Genomic DNA, 26,762 nt, shown 5'->3' with positions numbered 1-26,762 from the left:
GAACTGCGTAACATCGTCCTCTCCCACAACAGGATTAAGCACTATCCATCTCTTGCGCAGCATCCTATTCCGAGCTCTTCCTTCGCACGCCATCCCTGCCGACTCCGCGCTCTGTTTACATCCCCGTTTTTGTTTTTTTGTTGTTGTTTTTTTTTTTTTCAACCTCAGACTCGGGCACAACTGAAGTTTCAGGGCCGAGCACAACTAAGCCGTCATGCCGCCGCAGCGTGTTTCTCCCCCCCCCCCCCTTACCACCACCGCCACCACCACCACCCCCGTCGCGGCGGAAATTCCCACTGGATTTCGTGCGGTGTGTCGGTCGTTCGCGCTGACGCAGTTTAATTTACCTGTTGTCACGTCGGTGATGAAACACTCGTGATTACAACAAGTTTTTTTACAACCCTTCCCGACGCCCAGCCCCCGCGCACCGTGTGACTGCGAACGGACCGAAAGGACTTTTATTCTCTCTGTTTATTCTTCACACTTCTACAGCAGCGCCTCTGGGCTTTTCTTCCCACCTTGTCGCCCAGCGATCTCGGGGGGTTATGAATTACACCGTAGTATTCCTTACGCAACATACGCAGCTTAATGTCGCGCTCGCCCTGTCATGACATAAATAACTTACGTGTTTATCCCGAGTCCGTTCTCTCTCTCTCCGGTGCCGGAGGATCGGATCCTCCGTTTCACGGCCGGCGCCAGTCAGACCCGGTCCCCGGTCAACGGTCAGTCCGGTGGGTCCCCGTTTCAGCGTTGCTGTCGCTATTAACAATCTCGGTGCGTACGTTTATCACAGTGTATCCCCCTAACGATTTTCCATAGCGCAACACGGGGAACCCCGCCCCTGACACTCCCCCGGTCGCTGGTTGGCCGGGCGGCTGGAGAGTCTTTCCTCATCGCCGGAATCACATGTGGCTGACGCATGTTTACAAACATCGGTGAAATCACATGGTAATGGGCGCCGTTTTACCGTAAACTACATCCCTTTGACGCAGCTCCCAGATGTCGTGCCGAGAGCCCATTGTTCTTTTTCAGCATTACGAAAAACGGAACAGGTCAAGCAGCCCCGTCTGCTGAGCGGACGCGGGCAGCGCAGAGGCCTACCACGGAAGGCCGATGGCCGAAAGCCTATAGGACAGACGTGCGCCATTATATGGCATATTGTAAGGATATAGAGGGTAGGAACCGTGCGCTCACTTAACCGTCGGCCAGTGGATCCACACACGGGTCAATAAGACCTAGTATGAACATCTCATGCCGAAAATGTATTCATTGGTTTGTTTTTACTCGTGAAATATTGGATGCTTAATCGCTTATGCACGCTTCCACAAATCCCACAAATTAAGACAAACCCGAGAACCTTTCGGTTAAATTGCTCACAACCCATAAGGGGCCACAAGTAATTGCTTCATTTTAAAGGGGTCAAAGGCCAAGAAGGGTTGGAACTGCTGTCCTTTTAGAGCTGCCTTTCAGTTTTAATTAGATGAAGGACAAAAATAATAATATATTCCTAACTGCTACATATATAAAAAGTTATTCTGTTTTCGACACTTAGTTCTGACCTCCTGGTAGTTTGTATCCCCATAACACGCCAGGACAGGGGAGTTTAATGGTCCTATTTGTTGAATATCAGCATGACTAAAGGATTGCTCGTTTTACTCATTTACAATGGTCCTCGTCAGAAATGTTTTGTAATCCATATAGCTCCAGCACTTTGTTGTGAGGTGACGAGGAAAAAAAAAAAAAAAAATCGCCTACCTTGAAATGTCTTCTTTCTTACAACAGATGGCGCTGTAACACCCAAGCTTGGTTCGGCAGAATGAGTCTGCAGTGGCTTTTTTTTATGTGGATTGTCATTTTGCTGTCACTACATTCCCATATGGGTGGATTATAATGTGTCTGAAGGGACCTTGTGGACCTTGAGTGTAGATTTTATGTAGGTTAGGCTTTAGCCCACTCAATGTTGATGACTTAGAACGGACTGCTGCACTTCGTCCTAGGGGCCAAGATCGGGATGCGGAACGGATCTGAGGGGGGCACAACTGGGCCAAGTGGCCTGAGGAGACGTGACGTTTTGCTGATTCACTTTGTGACTCAAGAAACCACTTAAAGATGAAACATCTGAGCCCCCCCCCGCCCCCCAACAACAAAAACAACCAAGCCAAAACACGAACACACACTGTCTGGGCTACATGATGCTGCTTTCTTTTGACTCAGCCAACTTTCATTGTGGTTTAAGCAGCTAAAGCAGTTACGGTAACTGATCGTGACTCACTGCCCCACTTTACTCTCCCTTACGGTAATCTGCACGTGACGTCACGCCCCTCGCGTTATGGCGGGAAATCACTTGGCTGCTGAAACTACTATAGAAATAAGAGGAGGACCCACTTTTTTTTTTAAATGGAATTTGGGCTCGTCCATTTTGGATCCACAAACTCTCAGAGCCTTTCAAGTAAGTAGACCTATGTTTAAACTGGTGCCTCGCGAAGGGCGGGCCTGACAAATTTTTAAAAACAAAGCTCTGAAAATTGCCTAATTTGTTTTCGGTTGAAATTTTTCCAGAAAAACACAAAAACGGTCAAAAAATGTTTGAAAAGAGAACAAGAAAACGTCTGTATTAACGGTCGCCCAGCAACGGCGTCCTTACGCCATAAACCACTTCGACATCGAGCAGGCCGTAAACTCGACTTTCCGCGTCGACCATAACACCACGCTGAGTTTGATTTTTTTTACGGTAGTATTCCGCGTAGTCTCTCCGGGACTTAGCGGGGACAGTCAGTCCCCGTGGTTGTTTAATAGCGACCTAATAGCTGAAATGACGAAGGACTCCCAGTAGGTGGAGATACAGTATCAACAATTTCGCTTCGCCGGAGAGACGGTGCATGGATGAAGTTTTGCCTTGACCAGATCGGATGCTCCACGGGTTGTTTTTCCATGCGGTCGAACTGATTGATTTTTCTCGTGCATCGGGGTACTTATGAGCGGAGGTGGAAAGTAATTTACTCATCGAGATGATTGCATTCTTCCATTCATGCTACTTTATACCTCTACCCCAGTAAAAAAGAAAAAAAGAACTTTGTAGTCATGAAATGTTGTACTTTTTACCCTACCGCATACATTTGAAAGCTATAGTTACTAGTTTGCATGTTCGGGTTTCAGATACAAAACCTATCTTTGGACTAACTACAACTCAGGAATATTTGTGAGTTTGTAATAATAATCCCATAATATAGTGTACATGATAATGCCTCAATGTAAAAGGGGCAATTCTGGATATGGATTACTCGTACTTTTAAGACCTGAGTACATTTTGTTACCAATAGTTCCATACTTTTACATATGAAAGACTTTTACGTAGGAAAAATCTTTGATGCAGGGCTTTTACTTTGCTGTAATCCTTTTACTTGAGTAAAGGATCTTAATACTTCTTCCATCACTGCTTATAGATTAGGCTGCCTGGCTAAATTTGGAAAGTCTGGGATTGTCTGGTCATTTCCATCTAGCAAAGATGTTTGGGGTGGCTGTGGGTCAGACGGCGGAGTGGGTCAGCCATTAATCATTAGGTTAGTGGCGGTAAGAATGTTTGGAATAATTGCACAAGCAGTATAGTAAAACATGGAATCTGCAAACTTTAGACCTAATTTTATGACAAATGAGAGATTTGATGTTGATGTAGAAGCACTGGCAGAGGAACGTATCGGGATATATGTTGTTGTAGGAAGCGTCTACAACGTAAGGCCTTATTCAGAGTCATTGCCGAGCTGCTATCGGCAAACACCGCACTGACCTTTGCATCCGCAACGCTTTACAGCAGCTGTACAGACGGTGGTAGCCTCTACCCCAGTGGGCTTGGTAAGTGAACCGTTACAGCAGGCATGTACTGTATAGGCTGTCAGAGTGTAACAACAAGGGTTGAAAAAGGTCACATCAGCTGGAATGACAGCAGTGGTTAATTTGCTGTGGCTACACCAAATGTGCACACACACACACACACACACACACACAGACACACGGAATCAGGCTTTTCACACATGCATACTCCCTGTCCAACGTATCCACACATAGAATGACAGGTTGACAGGTGACCTTGTGACCATGTGGTGTGTTACTGAATCCTCACAGCCATCAGGAGCCCCTAGGCAGGCCAGCCATTAGGAAATATGGACAGGGGGGGAAAAATTTCCAAAATTGGGCCCAATATACCAACATGGTCAAATTCAAATAAGCTCTGGGCCATTAGCCTTGTAGTGACACAGATGGAGTCTCTAACAAACCTTTTCCAAATCCAGTGTTATAGACCCATCCAGGCCTTGCTGTTTTTGCATACATGCTTTATACTCAACATGATTTATAAAGCACAAAAGGTAAGGTCAATCATATCAAAAATGTTTCTTTCAAATTAGATTGAAAGTTATATCATTTTACCTTAAAACAAAACAGGATAGAGAGAAAAAGTTTTTGATTGTTGATTGTTTGGCATTTTTTTTTTGGCAGCAGCAGTCAGTTCACAGCACATGTTTGTTTCTTTCATTTGTGTTTTTTTTTCGGGACACCACCATTTTAAATGATGACAGGGAATGGGATATTGGATGATAAGTTGAAATGTGTTTTCAACATACATTTATATGTAAATGCATATAAATTTTATTGTCAGTAAATAAATTGCCCAACTTGATCCCACTTAAGGGTGAACCTTAGACCTTTGCATGACCTTTGCGTGGGCCTTGGGCCGGGATCATCTGTACCCACTGAAACCCCTGATGGGGGGCCTGTCCCTAGGTCAATGTCTCTTTGTCCCTAAATACTCACTGGCATTAGCAGTGGACCATTACTGACAGTAACAGTAACAACAACAATTCTTTGTCGTTGGTACTTTGTTGTTAAGATACAGATTTGACACCAACAGTTTTCTATTTTGATATGAAGAGGTTCAAAATAGTACCTTGAAAATGCTGGAAAGATATACGGTTTGACGGTTTGATTATCTTTCATTTGGGATAGTATACCAGACTAAATAACGATCGTTAGATGTCATATCAGTCACTCAGTCAGCGGACATTTAGTGTTTATAATCTTTCCTTTCCCGATCATGTCTTAAAAACACAAGTTGACTGTGGAAAGTCGCAAATACCAGCACACCCTCATAACACAAGAATATTCTCTATTATCTTGAAAGAATACGTACATACAACAACTTATATACCTTGTTTAAATAGATGGACTGTCATACATTTACTGACATGGCAGTGTGCACAGTATGTTTCAGGACATGCCTGAGTATTTTAATAGCAGACAAATTTTAATTTGTTCAAACAGTCCCGGCTGTCCCAGGGCTGTCCTTCCACTAAGATGGCCTCACAATGGCGGCTTCTGTGAGAGCACTGTTTTTTATAATGCATAAATATTCCAGCTGAAGTAGGCATAGAGGACCACCTTGAAGAGACCTGTGAGAATAAGAAACCTGATAACACTTTTCTCCATCCTGAGTTTATGTTGTGGTTCTCTTCTCTGGAATTATGTCATCCTGTCAACGGTCTTTAGGGCACTAGATGGAGCAGCGAGCACCCATTCACAGAGCATCCTAGGCTTTCGTGAAGGTACACCGGACAATACACACGTGTAGTGATACAAATTGAGGGCATTCAAATGTTCCCAAATTAGGCTGAGGGAAGAATGAACTGAAGGTTTTCTTAAATTTGTTGCTAAGTATTCATGCCATTCCCAAACATCTGTCCCACACATTTAGACCAGATAACAGTGAAGACACCAGATGTTAAGTCTAAAATGGTGTATTTTTCTGCCAGTTGCTTTATTCCTGTATAAAATGCATATACATGTTGCACAGAGCCAATTTACTGGATTAGCATTGGTGTTGATAGAGGCATTATTTCTGGTCTCAATCAGACATGACTGATCTGCATTAAATTATTTTTCTTTGTCACTGAGGTTGTAAAATTGGATTAGTGCAATTCCATAAACTTCTCAGACAATATCATTTAGATTTGAACAAGCTTTAAAATAATATTGTATGAACACTGAGCTCTTGAGATTGACAAATATTAAAATTGTGTGTGTTTTGTTGGGGGTTCCTCCTTCTTCTATTGGACATGCAACTCAGGAATCACCATTACTCGACTGATTTCACTGAAGCACGTTGCTAATGGTATGTTTTGAATAAAACATTTGCTTTTTCACTGTGAATATTCAAATTACAGCCTTTGGCTCTGTGGGCTACTTTCTGCTCTGTCTTGGTCAAAAATATGGATTTGAGTTAAGTAGAAACCATGACTGAAAACTTGCATAATATAAACATGTAATCATAGAGGAAAGAGTTTTCTTGTGCCAGTGTTAAATTCCATTATTCCTTTAAATCTTTGATATTTGCTTAATATAACAAGAGTCATTTACTCTATATTGAATTTTGAGTGATAGTCAAGTTCAAGTTTCTATTTTAAAAAAAGGTAATTTAATTTGTCATTGCCTAGGGTGGAGATTAAATCCGGAATAGTTTGCTTGCAATAAATCACATTTTTTGTTAATTAGATTTCGAGGATCAAGAGACTACTGTTTTGCCTGACAGGGTGCGTCCACTGTTTCCATAGTTTTTTTCCAATGTGATGGGTCTGTGATGACAGACCGAGTAAATGAAATGAGAACCACGCCCACAATGTCAAGCTTAGCACCGTTGATTAGCGTGATAAGGTTGAGTTGTTTTGAATTAGCGAACGCCAGCCATCACAATTTGGATGTAACATTAAGTGTTAACGTTATTTCCAAGTTAGCTAGCATACTTGTTATTCCAAATTCTACTTGTATAACATTACTGATGTTAGGGCTGTGGTTCTTGTTTAAGGTTACTAACGTTACCATTTTGCCAACGTTTACAACATAAGTTGAGCTCCTCAGCCAAAGTGCCAACTTCACGTTAACATTAGCCCCTGATGGTTGCATTTACTTTGTGCTAAGATAATATTAATGAGACTAATACTGTCATAACCACGACATAACTAAAAAATTTGCTTTTGGATTTGTTTTGGAACATGAGACTAATTCATGAGACAACAGTGTAGACATGCTACTTATGGCTTTCCCGAGTACAGCTATGCATTTTATAACTCGAAAAAAGTGTTTTAGTGCAACTGGTTTGGAGAATGTTTGTGTGTGTATGTACAGTATATTGTACAGTATATTTCAAATGTTTTAAACCAAATAAGCACAAGAGAAGTAAGCTAAAGACAAACATATCGTCAACGATCACAGTTTATGACTCAGGCACAGATATGACTAACAGAGACAGCAGTCTTATTTACACATGCAGTACATAATGAAAGCAACCAGTTGTTCAGAAGAGAAGCTTAAAAATGTGTACCACTGACGTAATTTTTTTTTTTTATATCAACAAAGAGATAAAGGCAGTCTTTGGAATGGTAAACCTGCTGCATGTTGTGTAGGAATTCATGGTAGGGATTTTGTTTACAAGCCTGGGCAGTTGAAAGTCTATTTGTGTGTGTGTGGTTTTCAATGCCTTTTTTCTCAGAATTTAAAAATGATGCAGATCTTCACCATTCTCAAAGACAGTGGTGACAATAGGAAATACTTAAAGTTGTTTAAAAAACAAAAACAAAAAACTGTAGACTAATGACAAGCACTATGCAACCACAAAAAAATAGAAATGTACTTGGCAACCTATCCCAATTAAACTTTGACCAAAGGTCAGTAATTAACAAGGTTTAGTTGTTCATTTTGCTATCAGTATAAAGCACTGAGGAAAATACTAATACTTTTCAGACATTTCTGATATTTCCACATTATGAATAGCTTGGTAACATTATTTAATTCCTCAGTGAAACCAAAGATCATGCTTGCTGCTTGCTATGTATTTTGTATGTTGCTAATACTAATACCTGGTCTTTGGTTTTTATGAAGAATGTTAACAATGGCATGTTTTTTTTATTTCAAAAAAAATATTAAACTTTCTTATTTTTTGCCCTTCTCCCACTTTATAGGTCTAACAAAGTCAAGGCAAATAGCGAGGCTACGAAAACGAACATTTACTGAATCACATAGAGAAAAATAAAACAGTCAAGCAGTGTGCGTCAGTCCTTTTTACAACAGTACAGAAACTGGTCTCCATTCACCTGCCTGGCTTCATTGGTTTCACTGCACCACAGCTGTGGTGAAATAATAGACCATTCTTTGCTTCTTCGTCAGGGATCAACAGCACATATTTGGCATTTTTTATTTTGGTGATTTTGCAATGATTACTAGACTGAAGTCAGGGCAGCTAACAAATCCCAGTCAGTGACCTGCTGATCAGTCTCAGTCCCAAACAAAGTGTCTGTAGGCTCCTCTTGACACCAGCAAAGGCCAGTGATCCCAAGCTTTTCACATTACAGGCATTGTCACTATCATCATCATAGTGATGAGCTTCATCGTTGTTGTAATCATTGTCCCGGGAGGTACAAGTTGAGGAGAGGAGGAGGGGAGTTGAATCTATTTGGTGGATTCATGTTGAATTTGTCTCAGTGTGTGGACAGTTTCTGAGGCAGCGGAGGGGCTTGTGGATCGTGTTTCCCAGTGGGTGATGAGTAGAACAGGAGGTTCGGAGGGGGGTGGTCATCATTCACATCTCAGTGTCAGCCACTGGGGTCTGGGAGTGTCCGTTAGTGGTGGGGGCAGGGTTGGTCCCATTTTCTGGTGGGGACTCTCCATTGGAGGTGGGCTTGTCGAGGGGCTCCTGGGGAAGGGGGGCCACAGACACCAGGGTATTAGCTTGGTTCTCCTCATCCACCTGGAAAGACTCGGCCTAAGGAAAGTAGAGAGCCATCAATTGAGATCAGAGTTTATATTTGAGTAGGAGAGGTTCAACACAGACTAGTTTAATTTTACTGTTCAAATATGACATACAAACGTGCAGGAAAGTGTGTGATTGAAAATTTATTTGTTTTTGTAGGTGGTGTTCAAAAATAAACAAATGCATTCTTCATCAGTGAGGTTTATGGGTTTCAGCTGTGTGCGCACTCGGAAGGGTGTTGGTAATTCTTTTACCATTGAGAGGTTGATAATATGTTTTCCTTTGCTTCTAGCTGAAAATATCAACCATTTGTAAGAGACTTTGTAAGAGTTTGGTTAGGTGCTCTGCCTGTCAGTAAGGACTTTGTGGATAATATTTAATGCTTATGACACAACCTTATTGGCTGTCTCATCTAAACCATCAAATGGGTGTGCCCCCATATGTAAACACTTTAAATGATGTCATGAGCTTTGTAGAAAAAAAAAAAAAAATGCAACCATCTGTAGAACCCCTGGTAAGGGGTGGAAGTAGAAACAGCTTCAATGACTTCATGCTGCTTTGAGTTAAGGGAAATGGGAGTCAAGCATGTCCTCCCTTGAGTCAGGAATTGACCGGACTGTACATGTAACCACAAATCCATATGTACTTTTTTTCAACAACAACCAAAAAGAAAAAAAAAAAATCACAGTATAAAGTTTCCTCATTTAACTGACTCTTTTGGGGCCAAATTAGGCTATTTAGGTCAGGCCGGCATAGGTGGTTGCTTCATTGCCAGCAAATAATGCTTTTCATTACTCACAAAGTAGCACTGAAGGGGGAAATACAGGATAGAAAGAAAATGTTGGTCCAGTTGGGACGTCTCTTAAGGTAGCCAGGGTCTCTGTCAGTACACTTTCTCTAATAGCTGACCTCATGAGTGCATTTAAATTCAGCGTAACAAGATGATAACAATGATGTCAATGATGTGAATAATAACTCTCCTGTTTTCCTGTAGTTTTAACAACCACAGATTTTGGAGTCATTTGGCATTAGCAGTATGACACACCTCCTCTAATCTACTCACCAGTCTGACTCCTTTGGAGTTCTTGCGGTGGGTCTTGAGGTAATAACCAGCTACCAGCAGTGCAGCCAGCAGCAGGCCAGTCAGTAGCAAGGAAACCAGTACCAACTTAGAGTTCTTCCCCCAACGAGGAACAGCTTCCTCCACATCAGTCTGAAACCAAATATGACAACAAAAGCCTCTTTTAAACAGAAGTCCCACAATACTGCTGTCATGAGGACCCTTCTTTATGGCGGGTTTTTGTTGTTTACCCTGAACCAAACAAGGCTGGCTTAATGCTGCCCCCATGTGTGCTTTTAGTTAACATGCTGCCGTGATGTGTAACACTACAGCGTCGGCATCTGTCCCGCCACCCCGGATCTCCCTTTTACACAGACGTTGATTCGGCTCTGTGTCTACCTCTGCTTCCGGCTTTAAGGCAGAACAACAATGCACCCCCATAATGTGTTCATACTTTTTATACAGGACGGTGAGGTGGAATAAAGGCGCAACTTTCCTGCCTTGAAGAGGCTGTACAAAAAGGGCTATTATAACATTAGTCAAGTGAAGACTTTGTGGGTCTAAACCAAGTCATGGCTATAGTGCTTTTAGCAAGCCAAACAAATTATCTGTCACTCTGTACAAACTGAAACTGACACACATGAAGGCATGAGATTCAATGCAGATGTGTTTTGAAGATAAGCACTGTGTGCAGTTGTTGTACTTGCAGAGGGACACCTTCGTTATCTGGTTACTGTTGTTTTATCTATCGTAACTGAAAAATAGAAGAAAAAAAACAACCCTACCCAAAGCCTTTGTTTATGGAGATGTACCCACAGATTTGATACTATTTCCTCTGGCTTCATAGCAAAAACAAATAGCAAAACAAAAAGATGCCAGTGAGGAGGCCGTAAACAGTACAATGAAGAGTGACTGTTTGCGCTGAAACACCGGTAAATTGTTAATAAGGTCATTCAGTGTATGTTGGAGCAAGGAGAGAAATTCAAAGTACATCATATACAAAGAGACAGATGGGTGTGACAGGCACACCCTTAACCCGAAATTTGTTCCCTAGGTACTAGGAAAAAAATGTTTTGCCGCTGACAAATGGATTGTTTGTGGGCTTTTTGTTTGTTACACAAATTGTCAGCATGGCAGCTTGAAGCTGCCTGTGGAAAACTCAGGGAGTGTTTTTCATCTGCCTACTGTATAGTCCCATTGTCAGTCAACCAGCAAATTTACAGTGGCCAAGTCTAGTGTATGTAAGTTGTTGCTATAGTATGTGTATTTTACAGAACCTTCATTGTGCTCAGTATGATTTACCATTTTGGCTGGATATGTGACATTAATTACCAGCTTCGTCCATGCTTTGGTCATGCCCACAGAAAAAGTACAAACCTCAGGGCATCTGGAGGAGAATCGCAGTCACGCTTCTAAACATGACTTCACAGATCCCAACTGAACTGGGTATTTTTTAAAAATAGTATTACAGGGAAGAGATAAATATACATGTGTAGAACATTTCTACAATAAAATATAAGTAGTAATTTACCTTATCTTTGATGTTGTCATTGTTGAACTTGTTAGCCATGCCTGTAACATCAGCTGCAAAAAAAAAAAAAAAAAAAAAAAGTGTATCCTGTTACAGCACCTTGTTATTCACAGTGACGCGGAGGTGGATATGCGACTTAACTCATACTACTTGACTCAAAGGTAGCCTTTAGTGATGAAAAAGATAATCAGTCATAACTGCTAGTAAATTAAATTGGAGTTTTATAAAGCTTGGAGTAATGAAGCCGATATTAGTATAGGTTTAGAGGAAACAAAAATCACTACTTACGAAAACTTACAGACCTTAATAAAGGCTGTTCATCAGAGGCTTAAAACCCCGAATACCATCTGAAGGCTTATGAGGTGTATCAATATGTTTTGTCAGTATTTTTTTTTAAATCGTATTAATTACCACATTAATGTTACTGACCTTCAACATACTTTCCAGACACAAGGATTTTATCCGAGTTGTCCTCCTGGTAGATCTCTAGTTTACAGTCTTCACCACACAGCTCCTGCAGAACACTTTCAATCTTCACTTTGGTGTCTTTCTGCAAGGAGACCAAGATTTAAGATAAGAAGTTTTGAAACGTTCTCGCTTTGGCATGTGAAAGGTTTCATTTGTCAGATTCTAGATTGCACATTACACAATGTCACATTCATTACCAATCCCAGATAATTAGCTCCCTACAATATCAAAATACTCCACCTTCAGTATTGCCTAAAATCTTCCATTCCTCCTCTAATCCCTTCTCCCTCTGTTTCTTCATGTTTTTTTGGTCTTTAATCCAATAAGGCCTATCACAACCTTGTGCGCAACCTTTTCCCTAATGTAATCTGATCCAAACCTCAGAATCTGCCACACTGTAGAAGCCCTTGATCCCAGTTCAGGAGTAGGTGGTAGGCTTTCTTAAAAGAAAGCCTACCACTATGGGCAGGACACAGTGACCTCTATCTGGGTCCCTTTGTCTGAAGAAATCGATTATGTGAGCTCTGTGTTTTTCAAGACATTGTGACATTTGGTCTTAATATTTTCTCTGCTATGGCACCAAAATTGCATACATTGAGACACTAGATGAGCCTCTCCATTACTTGGCTGGATGTGAGATATCACCAAGACGTACTTTGTTTACAACTCCGTCATCCTTTCATACAGTATCTCAGAGCCTTCAGACTCTCATCAGTGCCTCAGTCCTTCTCATTAAGCAATGTTACATTACATAAAGACGTGTTTATGAAAGATTTAGTTTACAAGCGTATAGGATGGCAGGTTGCACCAAATGAAGTTTAACCAGGATTTATTTTAAAATTACATTGCAACAAGTATCAAACCTGGTCTGAAACAGAGTTCATTTTAGATCTGTTTTGTTCTCTCTAAATCTATATTAGCATTAATTTAATTGCGAAAACTTTTGATAAACCTTAAACTGATATTCATATTAGTTTGATTTACAAAAATGGCTTAATATTTGATTGGATTGAGCCCAAACCATTGAGTTCTTCGGGAAAAACATAAGGGAAATACAATCCAGCCACATTTTATGGTAATTCTGGGCTTGTTGCATATAGTTGATGTCTTTGTCTGAGTACACACCGACCCTTTCATGTATATTTTGTGGCTTATAGCTGTTTATGCAATGTTTAAATGTTAAATAATACATTTAATGCGCAGGCTATGAGAAGTGTAGCAAGCTAAAATCACATCTAGTGAGTTCAGGCCTCCAAATACAAGCTGTGATCCCTGTGGACCTCAAAGCTGTTATTCTAAGAGACTGAAGAATTTGTGTTTCTAAACAAAAACACAAACACATCCTCACACAAACACACACACACACACCGACACTGCTTCTTCAGGCCTCAATACTGTACATTACACATTCTACACCAGCAGTGAGCCCACCCATTTTGCTCCCCTCCTTCTGCCCTCACATCTGAATCCACGCCCTGGCTGGGTTGCACCAGAAATGTTTTGGACTCTCCTTCTCATGTAAGACGTTGACATTACAAAAGGATGGATACAGTTCTTCTCTAGCTTCTCTTATTAATGGGCATCTGTCACTGCCTCTTAAATAGTGAAGAATTTCCCGCAGCGTTCATTTTTGCAAGCTGATAGCCAACTGAGATTGGCATCAAAACAATGTTAAAAAATGTTTTCCTCTCTAGGAATATTGGCAGTACCAGTAATATTTAAGCCTTTAAACACAAACTTTATTTTTTGTTTCTGTTCTGTCTCAAAAACAGATTTTTATTCTATATCACACATAAGTAGATACTTAAGAAACAGACAGAAGGAGATGTTTTTTAAACTTACACAGTTGGAGGAGGCCTTGAGTTTCAGATTGACGGCGTTTTTGTTCTGGACCGCCTCTTTGCTGACACAGACAACATCATCCTGTGGCACTGGCTGCAGAGAGAAACCAAAACTCTAAGTATCTCATGACTTCCTCTGTTCACCGTTAGCCTCATGGCTGCTGTACGGCAAAGGCCAGATAGCACAGAATTATTAGGTTAATGACGAGTGCCTTTAACATGTTACAACACACAGAATGCCATTTGGTGGACATTTTAAATCTCAGTACCTCTGACTTCTTCCTCTACCATACACGTATTCTTTTATTCTATGTTTTGATTCTAGTTAAAACAATCAAAGAGGAAATCCAAATGTGTACCTACAGCATAGCATACTTAGGTTAATAACAAACTTGTTTGACCATTGCAGAAAAAAACTAAAGAAAGTCAAAGGCTGTGTTCAGACTGCAGGCAAATCTGATTTATTTCACAGATCATTTCTTTAGGAAAGCCTGTCCGCACCATTATTTGCAAATGATCAAATCGGATATTGTGTGTCCAGACGTCATCAGCCTAGTTGCATGGGTTGCTGGGGTAACAACATAGGTGTAGCTAGGTCCAAGCAATAGCACTGTCAAGTGGCGGTGCAGAGCTCCTCCGTCGTTGTTCTGCATAGCGCCAAAAAATTATACTCTCTGATAGCACTCTGCTAATAGCAGCATAGATTCTGCTCACTCTGTCAATCTCGATTTGACATAGTCATTTTGCGTCCCATTGCGAGAGACACAAAAGAAACTTTGAAATTTGATTTGAGTGGTCAGAGCATCCGGTCTCAGAGGCATCTGTAGGAATTGGATTGGAATCGCATTTCAAACCAACTCCAAATGTGGTTTGGATCCAATTTGCAAAAATCGCATTTCATGTGGTTTTTTTGCCGTCCAGACTTTATAAAATCAATCCAGAAAAACCGATTTGTTTATTCTGAGCTCTGTATTTAAAATAAATGACATTACTTTATGACACACTAAGTCATCTGAAGGCCCTGCTTGATCTTACCTGTGGCATGTTCCTCGGGCCATCGCCTCTGGAAGGCATAGGTGCTTGGGTTTCTGGTTCCATGACTTTGGGTATGTCAGTATGTGCCTCAGCTGTGAACTGAGTTCCCTCATCAGTTGCCTCCTCTGGAGCTGCGGGGCTGCTGACCTCGTTGTGTCCCGCATCTCCTGCCTCTTCTACTTCTTCCATAGCTGGTGCGTCTGTAGTCTGTTCAGTGGGTTCTAGAGATTCCATAGTAGGGAAAACCAAGGTTTGGACTTGTGGATCCTCTTGCTCTGAAAAAGCAATTTAACTTAAATGTTTAGTGTGTTAGATATTAAAACAGTACACATTACTTTCAGTGTTACTGAAACACAAACTGCTCTGATGATTCATATATAGGGGTACCTACATAGTTGAGCTGGGCTGTGTTAAAAGAGGAAGGGCCTGAACCTTTAATGCATTAACTCTGATAGTTAATTCCGTGGCTTTTAATGCATACTCCTAGATTGACTGACAAACAAATTGATTTTTTTTTTTCCGAGGATGTGATTGAAATAGGCTGCTGTTTTCTCCCATTAGTGCAACTCTTTGTTCACGACTATAAATCAAGCTACAGAGTAAACCTTTAAAATATTTTTTATAAATGGATGGTAGTGCTAGTCAGTGTTTCTTACCAGGGGCTTCCGTTATCTTTGGAATCATGTCTCCTCGTACATATGCCTCTGCTTCCACAGGTGGCACTTTTGTTTCAACATCTTCCTCTTCCTGTGCCATGACTCCTGCTGTAAAATCAGAATAATGTACCGTGTCACTTTATTTGAAAAGGCAGAGAAATGTTCTAAATGAAACTGCCTAGTTGTAGAGGCAGTAGCATGTCATGTAAACAGTGACAACCGCAATGACTAATGTACTTGTGTTACAAAGTTCAGTGACAATGTTACTCTTAAAGGTTTTGTCAAGGTCTGAGTTTGTGGATTTGCTGTGCACTAAGACAACAACTCTCACAGTGTGACCTTACATCAGTGAGTCTCAGCACTGTGGAACTGTCTATAATTAATAACCCACTGGTGGCCTAATTCCTCTGCACAGCCTGAGCAAATAAACCGTCCTTCAGTACAAGACCTGAACCGCCCAAAAGCTCTGACCTCCTGTTCACTCCCACTGGGACGAATGCTATGAGTTTCTCAGGGAAATCAACTGGCTCATGGCAAACATGCTGTGAGCTACACGATGGACTTGCGCCAAATAGTTTAAAAAGGTTTTTACTATAAAATGTGTTGTTTACCAGACTGATGCAGTTCACACTAGATAGACTGATAATCTGTCAATCAAAGCAAAGAGTTCTGCCGAGTTTTTAAATGCTTTTATGTAATTGTCTGTCTGCAGCTCTGGTTTACATTTTATGCGCCATAACCCACCAACCCTACTGGAATAATTAATGTGAATTGTGTCAATTATTGCCAAGACTATTTGATCAGGTCAGCAGTACCAGCAGTTGGGTTTCCACTGCATATGGCCCTCAAATTAATACGTTTATGCTTTCGAAGCTGCACGGGGCAACTTTGCACTTTACTTGTTTCAAATGATGGCAAGACATGAATTTATGAACATCTTCAAATTCAGTATCCAGGCATCTAGTAATGTTTGTAAGTTGCACACAGCAAGGTCAGATTTACCAAAGTGGACAATCTGAGAACACTGTATCACAAAAGAAGAATGTCTACCATAATAGTGAGCTCTACTTTCTCTGAATGGAGCATTCCCTTGCTAATTTTTAGAGGACAGTTTTCCATTTTTTTTATTTTGCCTTTGTTTTAATTCAGCACTTCTTGAAGGCAAAGAAGTGTTCATACCCAACACCAGATTGTCATGTATAAAGGGTGGGATCTGTGGCACCTTAGGGCAGAGAGACATGGTCTTGTCTGTGGCAACCTATTTTGTGATTTAGGCTGATAAGAAAATTGTATCATGCCTTGTGCTTGTCTTAAGTCCAGCTCTCCAGAAGGTTCGTGAGGTATCGTCCCACATCAACTCATTATCATTCTGCGGGCATGATTTAATGAAGTTGTAATGTGAGGTAGTAGCTCATAGCTCAGATGGTCTACGGTTTTCACCAGTGTGCTATCTTAATGTCAATTATCGCCCTGATGCATGAACTCATGCAGTGTGTGTGAAAGCTCTTTGATGTGCTCAACATAAGATTTCTGTGTCCCTAGATGCCTCTGCAGTGGGGGATGATTAGGTAACAGATCTTATTGCAGCAGATAAATGATGCTCTCAGATCCATGGATCGCGTCATGAAGTCATCTGCTTTGAAATGCAATCTTTCTCACTGAGGTTTCTCAAAAGATCCTGTGGGTACAGTGACTCACTTTAGGTTGAGTACAACTGGGATATAAAAAATGAGTTTCTGAAATATATTAATGTGAGTGGAATGATTTTTCATCAACCCCTTATAAACTGTTCATTCCCTGATTAAATGTGCTACTAAAAGGTGCCAGGTAATCATGAATTAGAAAACATGACTGTTTCCAAATTTTTGAATTATGTAGTAGACCATTATAACATTTTGCATTTTCAGGGAGCATTATGACTTTGAGTTAAAAGTCCTTGATAAATTGCAATACTAAATCAAAGTCTTGATAGGATATGTCTAGTCAGGTTCTTTCAGCTGTAAAATTTGTTGTATTGACCTGGAATATTATCAAGCTTTCAGGGCATGTTTTATTTTTTTGTGCTAATTTATATAATATGCCACCACAACCTGCAGTCACTGAGCTGATGATCCTCAGGTCATTATTGGTTTTATTTGCCCAGGTGGAATTGCTAGGGTAGAATTTGAAGTCAAACCAGAATACCCAGAATGCATTCCCTTTAACCAGATCTCGCTCTCTCTGTCCAACAACAACCTTTCCTCATTCTCAAATAATTTCCATTAGGCCTTACCTCTTTTCATTCTCTCATTATGTTATTCCTTATGGGTTGCCAGAGTTACGTTTGTGATTGAATTTCGGTTTGTAATTGCAGTGTACTGCAGCATCTTGAACTAGATTTTACTTCTACTACTGCTTCTTTTTAATATAGAGTTTATAAGTTATAATTTTGTACATGTGTGACTTTCAAATATGACCTTAAAATATGACTTTTAAATTTGTGTACATTGTAATGACCTTTAGAGGCCCAGCCTGTAAATTCTCTGTCAACGAATCTCTAAATTCCAGTTACACTCAAACATGTAATCGTATAGTATCTTATTTACGTACCTGTTTGACTGTTATGTTTAGAAATACAACCAGTGACAGCAACATTTTTGACAGCATCAGAAAACATGTATAACTTATTTAGCTGATAATTTATTTGATGCCTAGTTTGAGGTTTTTTGTGTATTAAAAACCCTTTTGATCAATTGTACTAGGAAGTTCTGCTTTTGAGTTTTAGACAGCAAATGTATGTTAGACAGTTTCCCCTTTGTTTTAATTTTTTAATTTGTGCTTACTTTCTTGTTTTTCACTTCTATAAATTGTTGTGTGGTCATATTGTTTAAGTTATGCTATATACTCAGGTAAAATAAAAATACACTACACGTGGATATATATATACATATAATATATACATACACATGATACACTCCTACTTTGATATTCATAGGCAATCATAATACAGTGTAGTACATGCTAGTTACATAATAAGATTACCTGCTCCTGTTGGAAAATACTGGGATAGACCAAAAGGATCACTTAACTTCATGCTATACTACTACAGAACATTTAAGTGTTTCTAAGGATCTTGGCAAAATTATAAAAACTCAGTTTTGTTGGAATAACAATACTGAGTACTGCAATATATTACATTTTTGTAAGATATTACACAAAAACTTGAATCAATTCAAATTTACTTGAATGATTTTTGTTTGATTTACAGCCTGAAAAAAACTGTTTTGCTACTTGTACAATTTGAGTTTGAGTTTGTCTCCTCTGCTACACGCTGTTCTCACCTCACTGTCTGAAGTCACTACTTGAGGTTTCCACACATGGGGCACATATATTCACACAATGGTGGCACTGTGACACATGTCCAGCCACTTCCTTCGATAAATCATTGTGACAGACAGGTGCCACAAGTACTGAGTAAACGCTGTGTGTGCCGTGCTAGCAGGTGGGGCAGTGATCTCCAAGGAGGTCTTAGTGTTAGCAACTGTCCATTGCAGCTGTCTCTCATACGGTATCTATACAAGGGAAATAAATCTTCTACACTTAGTTTCATTTGAATGTGAAAACCTTTGGACAGTTTTGCAGTTTCTTTACCGATGTCAAATCTATAATAAAAGCTCTCTTGTAGACATGCTCAAGTTTCACTATGGAGCCAGGCTGTTGCCAAATTTAGTGTCTCATTCCAGTGTGCTTGTTCTCTCTAGTATACTATCAGGCGCATTAGTGTGGGTGTGGACCAGCAACAGGTCAAGGACTCCCTAACCTTGTAAGTCTGTCTTTTAGATCACTTCCCCATCCTGTAGCCTACAGCTGCCGTCCCCCCTCCTTCTCTGGGTGGTCTGTTTGTTTACTTTACTGGAAAGGATGAAGTTCAAAATGGGTGAGATGGTCAGGCATAAATCAGCTTTTTTCATACAAATCTGACACACCGGAGCGCCGGAGTGCAAAGGCTAAAATGTGTTGTTTCAGCTCTGATCACTTTCTGTCATCGGATGAGTTATAGCGGACGGGAAGGTAAAACCTTTGTCAGTGTTGTTTTAAAATAAAAGATAAAAAGTCTGAAGACTGACGCCGTTGCTGGTGAGTATTTTGAGTTCTGAGTATCAGTTTTGAGTTTCCGGCAGTCTGTGATTGGGAGATATTGTGGTGAGTTACTGGAAGGGAATTTCAACTCGTTCGAGAACCAGAATAGCACTGGCGGAATTCAAAAACGGTTTCCCTGTTTATACAGCACATGTATGAGTTTGAGGGATCCAGGAGGATTTTACATCCATACTGTAAATGGCAACTGTGTTTTAATAGTCTTGTGCTAATGATGTCATGGCAGCTAAAGCACACTTGTAAAACTTGTCTTGCCTGCTACATTTTCATGGAGCAAACCATGCTTGTTTAGCTTTACACACAATAGCACAAGGCCTGTTTTGGGGTTCTTTTGGGGTTTTTTTTTGCAGCACTGCCAACAGAGCCAGTAAACTCCGTCCAGCTATCTGAACTGCCATCCCTCATTTCTCACAAGCAAACTATCCTGACAGACCAGAGCCCAGATGGAATTAAACCCCTGCATATAATTGCCCCTGGTGACCAACATTTACAGAGACAGCATGAGTTGAGTGACTGTCTTTTATTGTTTTGTTTTGATTGTAGAACTAAAAGCTTCAAAGGCCTTCACTGTGAAGCAGGATTTGGGGTTAGCAAGGTCACTTCACGTTTAACCCTTGGTTTCCCAGGGTTACGACGTTGGTTCACTTCTTACTGGGATACATCGCCATGCTAACTTATGCTGCACACCTAACCTGCTCCGGAGCAGGTTATTTTCGAAATAACAGATCAACGCTTATAAAAGCCCTGCCTACTGACCAATCAATTCCCTTGGGAAATGGCCTCACCATTCGGAGAAGATCCAGTGGAGCTCAGTGCGCAAATCATGAGACGTTACCTATAAGATTAAAAAAGTTAGCCTATTTCCGTTTTGAATTATGTTTTTATGTTTATTTTTTATTTCCTCCCAAGTCTGTTTGACACTGCCGGAAAAAGATGTCCTAAGTATGTTGAAGTTGTTTATGTAATACAGGTCCCAAGTCTGGGTTCAACTGCGATTCATTTTCCTGTTCTTCTGAAATTAAACTGTAGTCTTGGGCTGTACCTTTTGTGCTGTAATGAATACAGTGGTGTCTCCACTGTTTTCTGCAGCCCTGCATCCTGCGTGAGGTCAGCACACTTCCTCACAGTGAGACCTCTGAACCCATCACTGTCTCACTGTCCCCTCCGCCCTCCACTCACTCTTTCAACTGGAGCCACAGTTAGAGGTGATTATTATTCACTGCTCTTACCGAACCCCTCTGAGCTGCGCATCACCACAAATACCCAACCAGATTTGTCTTTCATTCCTTCTCTTTGTGTATTGTTAAAAAGCTGCCAAAATATAAGTCATCGGTCGCGTGTCATGCCACTATTGCACAAACACAACAAACCTAACCGAGTCATCCTAATCAGCCCAAACTCCATATGTTACACAGCGTGGGACTTGACTTCATTGCTCTCTTGAAGATTTTCCCACCCGATTTGTCTGAAGGACGGCTGTGGTCTGGAAAAGCTCCACCCCACACCCCCATCTCTTGGGACTCTGATGGAGGAATGCGGCAGGCTTTGGAAGACGACAAGCCTGGAGATCCACGCCTTCCTCCCTCCCAACTCTCCCCATCTGCTCGCCCTCTCCCACTCACGCACAGCTAATCCCAGGAATCCATCAAGGTGAGATGCAGGCCTCTCACTTCCCACACCATATAGTGTAATATAAAAAAACGTGCCAAGAGTCATATTGTAACAGCTAATTTCTCTCCCATGGCCCCAGAAAGCTTTTCCTACGCTCAGTCTCTTAGGCCTGCTTATGTATCTAATGGCTAAACATGCACAAGTTCCACATGAATGCACATGTCTCCTTTACATAACTTTGCATTCGTCCTTCTTGTGCCTCTCTTAATGACTTTAGGCCTGTATACGTGAAACACGAACCAGCTGCGGGATGTTTCCAGTGGGTAGGCCCTCCTATGGCTTTGGTCTCAAGTCTCAGCCTGGCTTCCGGAGAGGTCCTGTGCTACATATTCAGGTTGGACAAACCGCAAAGATATGGCCTTATATCCCTGGAGCCCCTGGCCTCTCCCTGTTTCTGTTAAGAAAACCCCTGTGCTGTGTAATGGACCATGGTGAGGTGATAATGGTCTGCACAAATTAGTGGGCCACCGTGTCACAGTCCCAATGCTCAAGTTTCTTCTAACACCCTGCCACATGCAGCATGCTATAGGTATCATATGATATAATGTTTTCGCAGAGCCAAGACACTCCTTTATCTTAGAGTTTCACAAATTAACTTGGCAGCTTTGACCAGAGCCAAATGTAGATGTCTTAACTGTTGAGCTACGACGGCTTCTATAAACACTCTCAAGACACATTGCCTCTCCTCTTTCTATTCTAGTACATATTTATGGAAATATTCCTTGTGTATTTATCTACAGGATATGTATGAATGCGTTCCACAGTCATGAGTGAGTGGGGTCTGTGGTGTGATGGTCCAGCACGTGAACCCCTTAACGTCCCCAGTCCGGAACTCGCGTGCTGGTTGATCACCATCGGGACAACAAAAGCCAATATTAATCAATTACAAAACTGTTATGTTTTCAGAGTAGTATTTAAGTTGGATTTTGAAAAGGTAATCTTAAGTGTAGGTGTTTTTTAATTACAAACGTGGTTACATTACATTTAGTGTAAGACTTATTTCAGCGTTTGTGAACAATGTTATATTGCGCAAAAATTGCCTCAGTTTACTGCCATCAAGTAGAATTTTCCTTATTCTGCTGCCTCATGTCCTGGCCCAAATTTCTAATGTCAAAGTACCTCTTCGGAGGCTCTCTGACATCACCCTGGGATCAGTTGGATAGAAATCTAATCCGAGTGCACACCTCCTCCAACCCCACCCTTCCCTCACTTACTCACCCCAACATGGATTTTCGAAGTTGAATATAACGTGGAGACAAAACAGTGCCTATAATCACCCTGTGATACCTTTTCATTTAAAGTCTGTCAATCTGGTGTCACATAATTATGCTATTATTTGAGCTATGTAATTTTTTAAGTGGTACTATGTGGGCGCTATAAGAACGTGCAGAAAAAATTATTATACTTGGATTCACTTTCTTTCAAATGTAGCTCCAAAAGCTAATCCATTATATTGAGAAACTTTGTAGAAATATTGCGAAAAAAAACATGTGCTATGTTATTTTTTTTCCTCATCTTGTTCAGCCCCCTAAGTGGTTCCCTCTTGTTGGCTTTTCTAGGCAGTATTCCACATTAACGAACGCACCATTCAGTCAATGTTGTTTTCTTAATGAGTGTTTTCATTAGTTTAATATCCTGCTGCTGTTAAAGAATCCAAATTTAAGAGTTAAGAGCGCGCACAGGAATGTGACATTGAAACTCAGTCCCTTAGGGTAAAACATGCTCTGCAACTCTACCCTCCTTGAAACAACAGACTGCTGACCCCACTATGTTGACCCCCCCCCCCACAATACCCCCACCCCTGTCGTTCCTGTCACAGCGATTAATAGCAGAACCTAGGCCATTCTCCTTTCCTGGCAGACAAGCAACGGGATCTCATGGTTTCAATCAGGCGCTGGAAGCCGCACTTACTTCACCAACGCTGCCCAGCTGCAGCATTCCCCCAACCCAACCCTGAGGTCACTGCAGCTCCTTATCGAGAGCATGATGCCTGTTTCTGGGGACCACAATCAGGAAACATGACATCTGCTTTCAATTGGCAGTATTGTATCACCCCCAACCTCACCCTACCCCCACCCCCCAACACACACACACATTCACAGTTGACCACTACAGTTTCACTACCTTGTGCATTACCTTGAATGAGCCTGTCTGTTTTGAGTGTACGCAGGTAGACTGTTAGGGGATCGTGTTGCAGAGAGGGGCATATTTGGCCGTCAATAGCTCAGAGGCTCAACATTGATTTTGTCCAGAAAGAATTTGAGAAATACTATATCTTTCAAAAAATCTACCAGAGTAATTGCTTGCACACACATCCAGGGGTGGTACTGAAACACAGCCACAACAGGCCATAAAGATGCTGAACTAAAGTGCACTTAGTTGACGTGCAAAGATTTGTTCTCTGCTTTAAAACATCAGTTTCTTTCATTTAGGGTTTTTTTTCCAGTATGTGTTGCCATCTGATACTCTAGCTTTGACTTCCCTTTCCCTTCCTTATATCCAATCTACAGATCAGGGCACATCCCCGCACCTTCTGGTTGTTTGATACAACAGCTTGTTCATCCGTAACTTGTCAGCACGTATTGTTTGTGAATACATACCGCGTAATTTGAGTATACAAGTACATAGGCAGGAAAAAGTTAACGACTAAGCCGTTAAGAGCTGAGTCGAAAAGCAGCTTTCTGATATTAGGAGAGGATGAAAAAGACTATCCCAAGTGAATAAGAATCCTATGTACGGTAAATGTGTGTGCACCCGGATGTCTACTTGCCAACACCGGCTCACTCTGAGCTACTTTCTTCATGGGAGGATTGAGCACTCAGTTGTTGACATTGTTTCTGTGATTCATTGGTGCATCTGTTACTTCAATGGGTATTACACAAACAATGATTTACATAATTACATGCTCTGGGGTTGGCAGCAAGGTTGGGCAGGGTTTGTTGCTTAACGAGAGAGCCTCCTAAAACCACTTCACAGCACAGGCAGAACTTAAACCGTATTACGAAAATTGTGTATAAGTACAGTTTTCGGATATTCAAAGTGAGACATTCCAAGCATGAGACGCTCCAGGCATGTCGCTGACAACAAACTAAATCTAAGCATATTTCATTCCCTGTGCATTGCTCAAGCTCACGACTCTCGCCGCTTTTCCAAAAGAAGTCTGCTAAACAGTCTCAACAGGGGTTTTTCCCCAGTGTTTCTGATCTTCTCCTGTTTAGCCTCTGCTACCCTGACCCCCCCTCCCTTCAGGTTGTCTGGATAACCGTTGGGCTCACCAACATCTGTGAATCCGCCCTGACCTCATCATGGTAAAGTTGTTCAGTAAGCCCATCTTCCCTTTACTTACATAACTCTGCCCTGCTCCATCTCCTGGCTTGACAAGATAATTCAGCAAGAGGAGTTTTGTCTGACTCAGAGAAGGATGGTTTATCTTCTAGGTTCCCATCTGTATGATATCTGATATTTTTCTCCATTGCTATTCATCTTTTTTGACACACACATCTGGCCCGACTGCAGTGTCTCACATGTTTTGAGTTGCTTTGTTTGTGATTTTCAGGGAAGATAAACATTGCAGTGCACATGAAGGGCACATCAAGAGATGGATTTTTTTTTCTCAAAAGCAGAATAAAAGTTTTGCTGCCTGTTATTTAAAATCTATAGGTTGAAATGATGTCGAGGCAGTTTTGTTTTCCAAAGCAGAGGTTGCTGCTTCTCACTACTGATGATCTCATTCCAATATGCTATATCCCATGAACAAGACAGGAGGTTTGACTTAAGCAATATAGTGTATGGTTCATTTCCAGCCACAACAGAGGGCACTGCAAATGATGGCATAGCTGTAGTTCAGCTGAATTATTTGACATCTTGAACTTGCCTTGTATTGTCTACTACTGAAACTCTACTACTGAACTCATGTATCTAAGAAGTTTCACAGATATTTTTTTTCTCCGCACGATCCATCTCTTAATTTTCTTCCCGCCACTGCAGACGATTCATTGGCTAAACTGGAGTTGTATGCAATCGGACATCTTAGTTGATCTACATCTGAATGCTTAAGCAACTATTCAAGCACTATTTTTACATTTGTAAAAACATATACAGCAACCCATTACCTTATCTGGCTCAGTTTTTCATTAGGACTTGATTTCCTCTTGAATTAGTGTTGACTTTGTCTTGGCTTGAACTAATGTGGACTCAGTTTAAACTTGGACTGAATTCAGAGGCAGTACACTATCCCTCTGCCGCACACAAATCAATAAAGAAGTTAATCGTGATGAACATACCATTAGAGAATAAGTATATCAAACTGGTGAACGAACAAACTGAATGCTTTGTGCAAAAATTGTAATTTCTCAGAAACAAACATCAACTTTTACCTAAGCTTGAAGTGGTCTGTCCCTTTTGATTGCTTAAGTTCATGTTAAGATACTGTAGGGGACTATTGCTTTTAGATGATCAATAAATCATTTTGATTATCTGATATCAACAATTTTGATGTTGTTGTTATAATTATTCTTATACGGATCTCGGCCGTGTCAGCCCTGTTTTCTTTACGTGTAGTTTAGCATCAACCACGTTTGAAATGCACAACCAAACTCCACACCCTCCTCTCACGCACGCTTCGACTGGCCTCACATTACAACCAGCTAAATATAAATACACACACTTCTCATTCCTTTGAAGATCATGGGAAATCAGGTCAATGAAATAGCAAACATAGCCACAGTCCACAAATTGTTTAAAACTTAATAGTAAAAGGCAAAAAGAAAATGTGTGAAAAAATGCAGAAAGATCAGCTTTAGCACTCGCTGTCAGTGTAAGTGATAAGTTCACAATAGGGATCCTAACCTCAAATCATCATTGAAACTTCCCTATGCCTCCACAACATTAAAAACAACTCTCTCTGAAATGATTGCTTTGTTTGCCAATGTCCAAATGTTTCTCTGTCAGCATCTTTGGGGACAAAAACATATCTATCAAACCCTTTTCGCAACATATAAAGACTCATATGTTATAGATTTCAGAATGGAGCTAGTATGTTAGCATTCCAGTGAGTCAAAGGGTTGTAGGGTTAAAACGTGGATTTAACTCAAAGACCATTCAAACAAACACTCCTCCACTCCAACCCCACCCCTCCTGGCCCTCCCTCCCTCCATGCAGATGGCCGTACAATCTCTGAGAATGACCGTTTTTTTTAGATTTTTTTTTTTTTTTTTACTACCTACCATTTAAAAGCGAACTGATGAGTAGCAAAGCAAAAGCAAACATTTTGCAGGGCCGTTCTGTTCTCTTTGCAGATGATGCTGCCATTCTCGTCCTGAGCGCGCACACGTCCGATGGGTTTGAGTGAGTGAAAAGAGAGGGAAAGAAAAAGAAAGAGTCTGAAGCTGGTCGAGCCTGAGCAGTTTAGGGTTTCCTCTTACCCAGAGCAGGACAGGGTGGATAAAGCACCGCTTGTGTTCTTTCAGTTTTTATATGCCCCCCCCCCTTCTCCCTTACCAAGGCCCTGCCCTACACCCTGTCTTCCACTGGTTACTTTAACCCTTCCTCTCTGCCCCCACCCCTCTAGAAG

At 41.0% G+C, this 26,762-nt stretch overlaps 1 protein-coding gene and 1 long non-coding RNA gene across 2 annotated transcripts; one reads left to right on the top strand and one right to left on the bottom strand.

Annotated features, from left to right (window-relative positions):
- Positions 1 to 2,343: 2,343 nt before the first annotated feature.
- LOC120783196 lies at positions 2,344 to 21,846 on the top strand. The gene is made up of 4 exons (XR_005706310.1): positions 2,344 to 2,449; positions 20,609 to 20,724; positions 20,935 to 21,169; positions 21,408 to 21,846. It is a non-coding gene; the product is annotated as an uncharacterized LOC120783196 (long non-coding RNA).
- si:ch211-286o17.1 (hematopoietic progenitor cell antigen CD34) lies at positions 7,271 to 26,614 on the bottom strand. Its single transcript, XM_040115994.1, has 8 exons — positions 26,416 to 26,614; positions 15,383 to 15,490; positions 14,727 to 15,001; positions 13,693 to 13,785; positions 11,812 to 11,932; positions 11,383 to 11,435; positions 9,855 to 10,004; positions 7,271 to 8,803 (listed from the first exon to the last, which is right to left on the bottom strand). The coding sequence occupies exons 1-8, from the start codon at positions 26,498 to 26,500 to the stop codon at positions 8,621 to 8,623; spliced, it is 1,068 nt and encodes a 355-aa protein (XP_039971928.1). The 5' UTR covers positions 26,501 to 26,614; the 3' UTR covers positions 7,271 to 8,620.
- Between the last annotated feature and the right edge of the window lie 148 nt (positions 26,615 to 26,762).

The sequence above is a fragment of the Xiphias gladius genome, chromosome 21 (genome assembly GCF_016859285.1).
Source record: "Xiphias gladius isolate SHS-SW01 ecotype Sanya breed wild chromosome 21, ASM1685928v1, whole genome shotgun sequence".
NCBI classification, from domain to species: domain Eukaryota; kingdom Metazoa; phylum Chordata; class Actinopteri; order Istiophoriformes; family Xiphiidae; genus Xiphias; species Xiphias gladius.
This window is presented reverse-complemented; position numbering and strand designations above follow the sequence as displayed.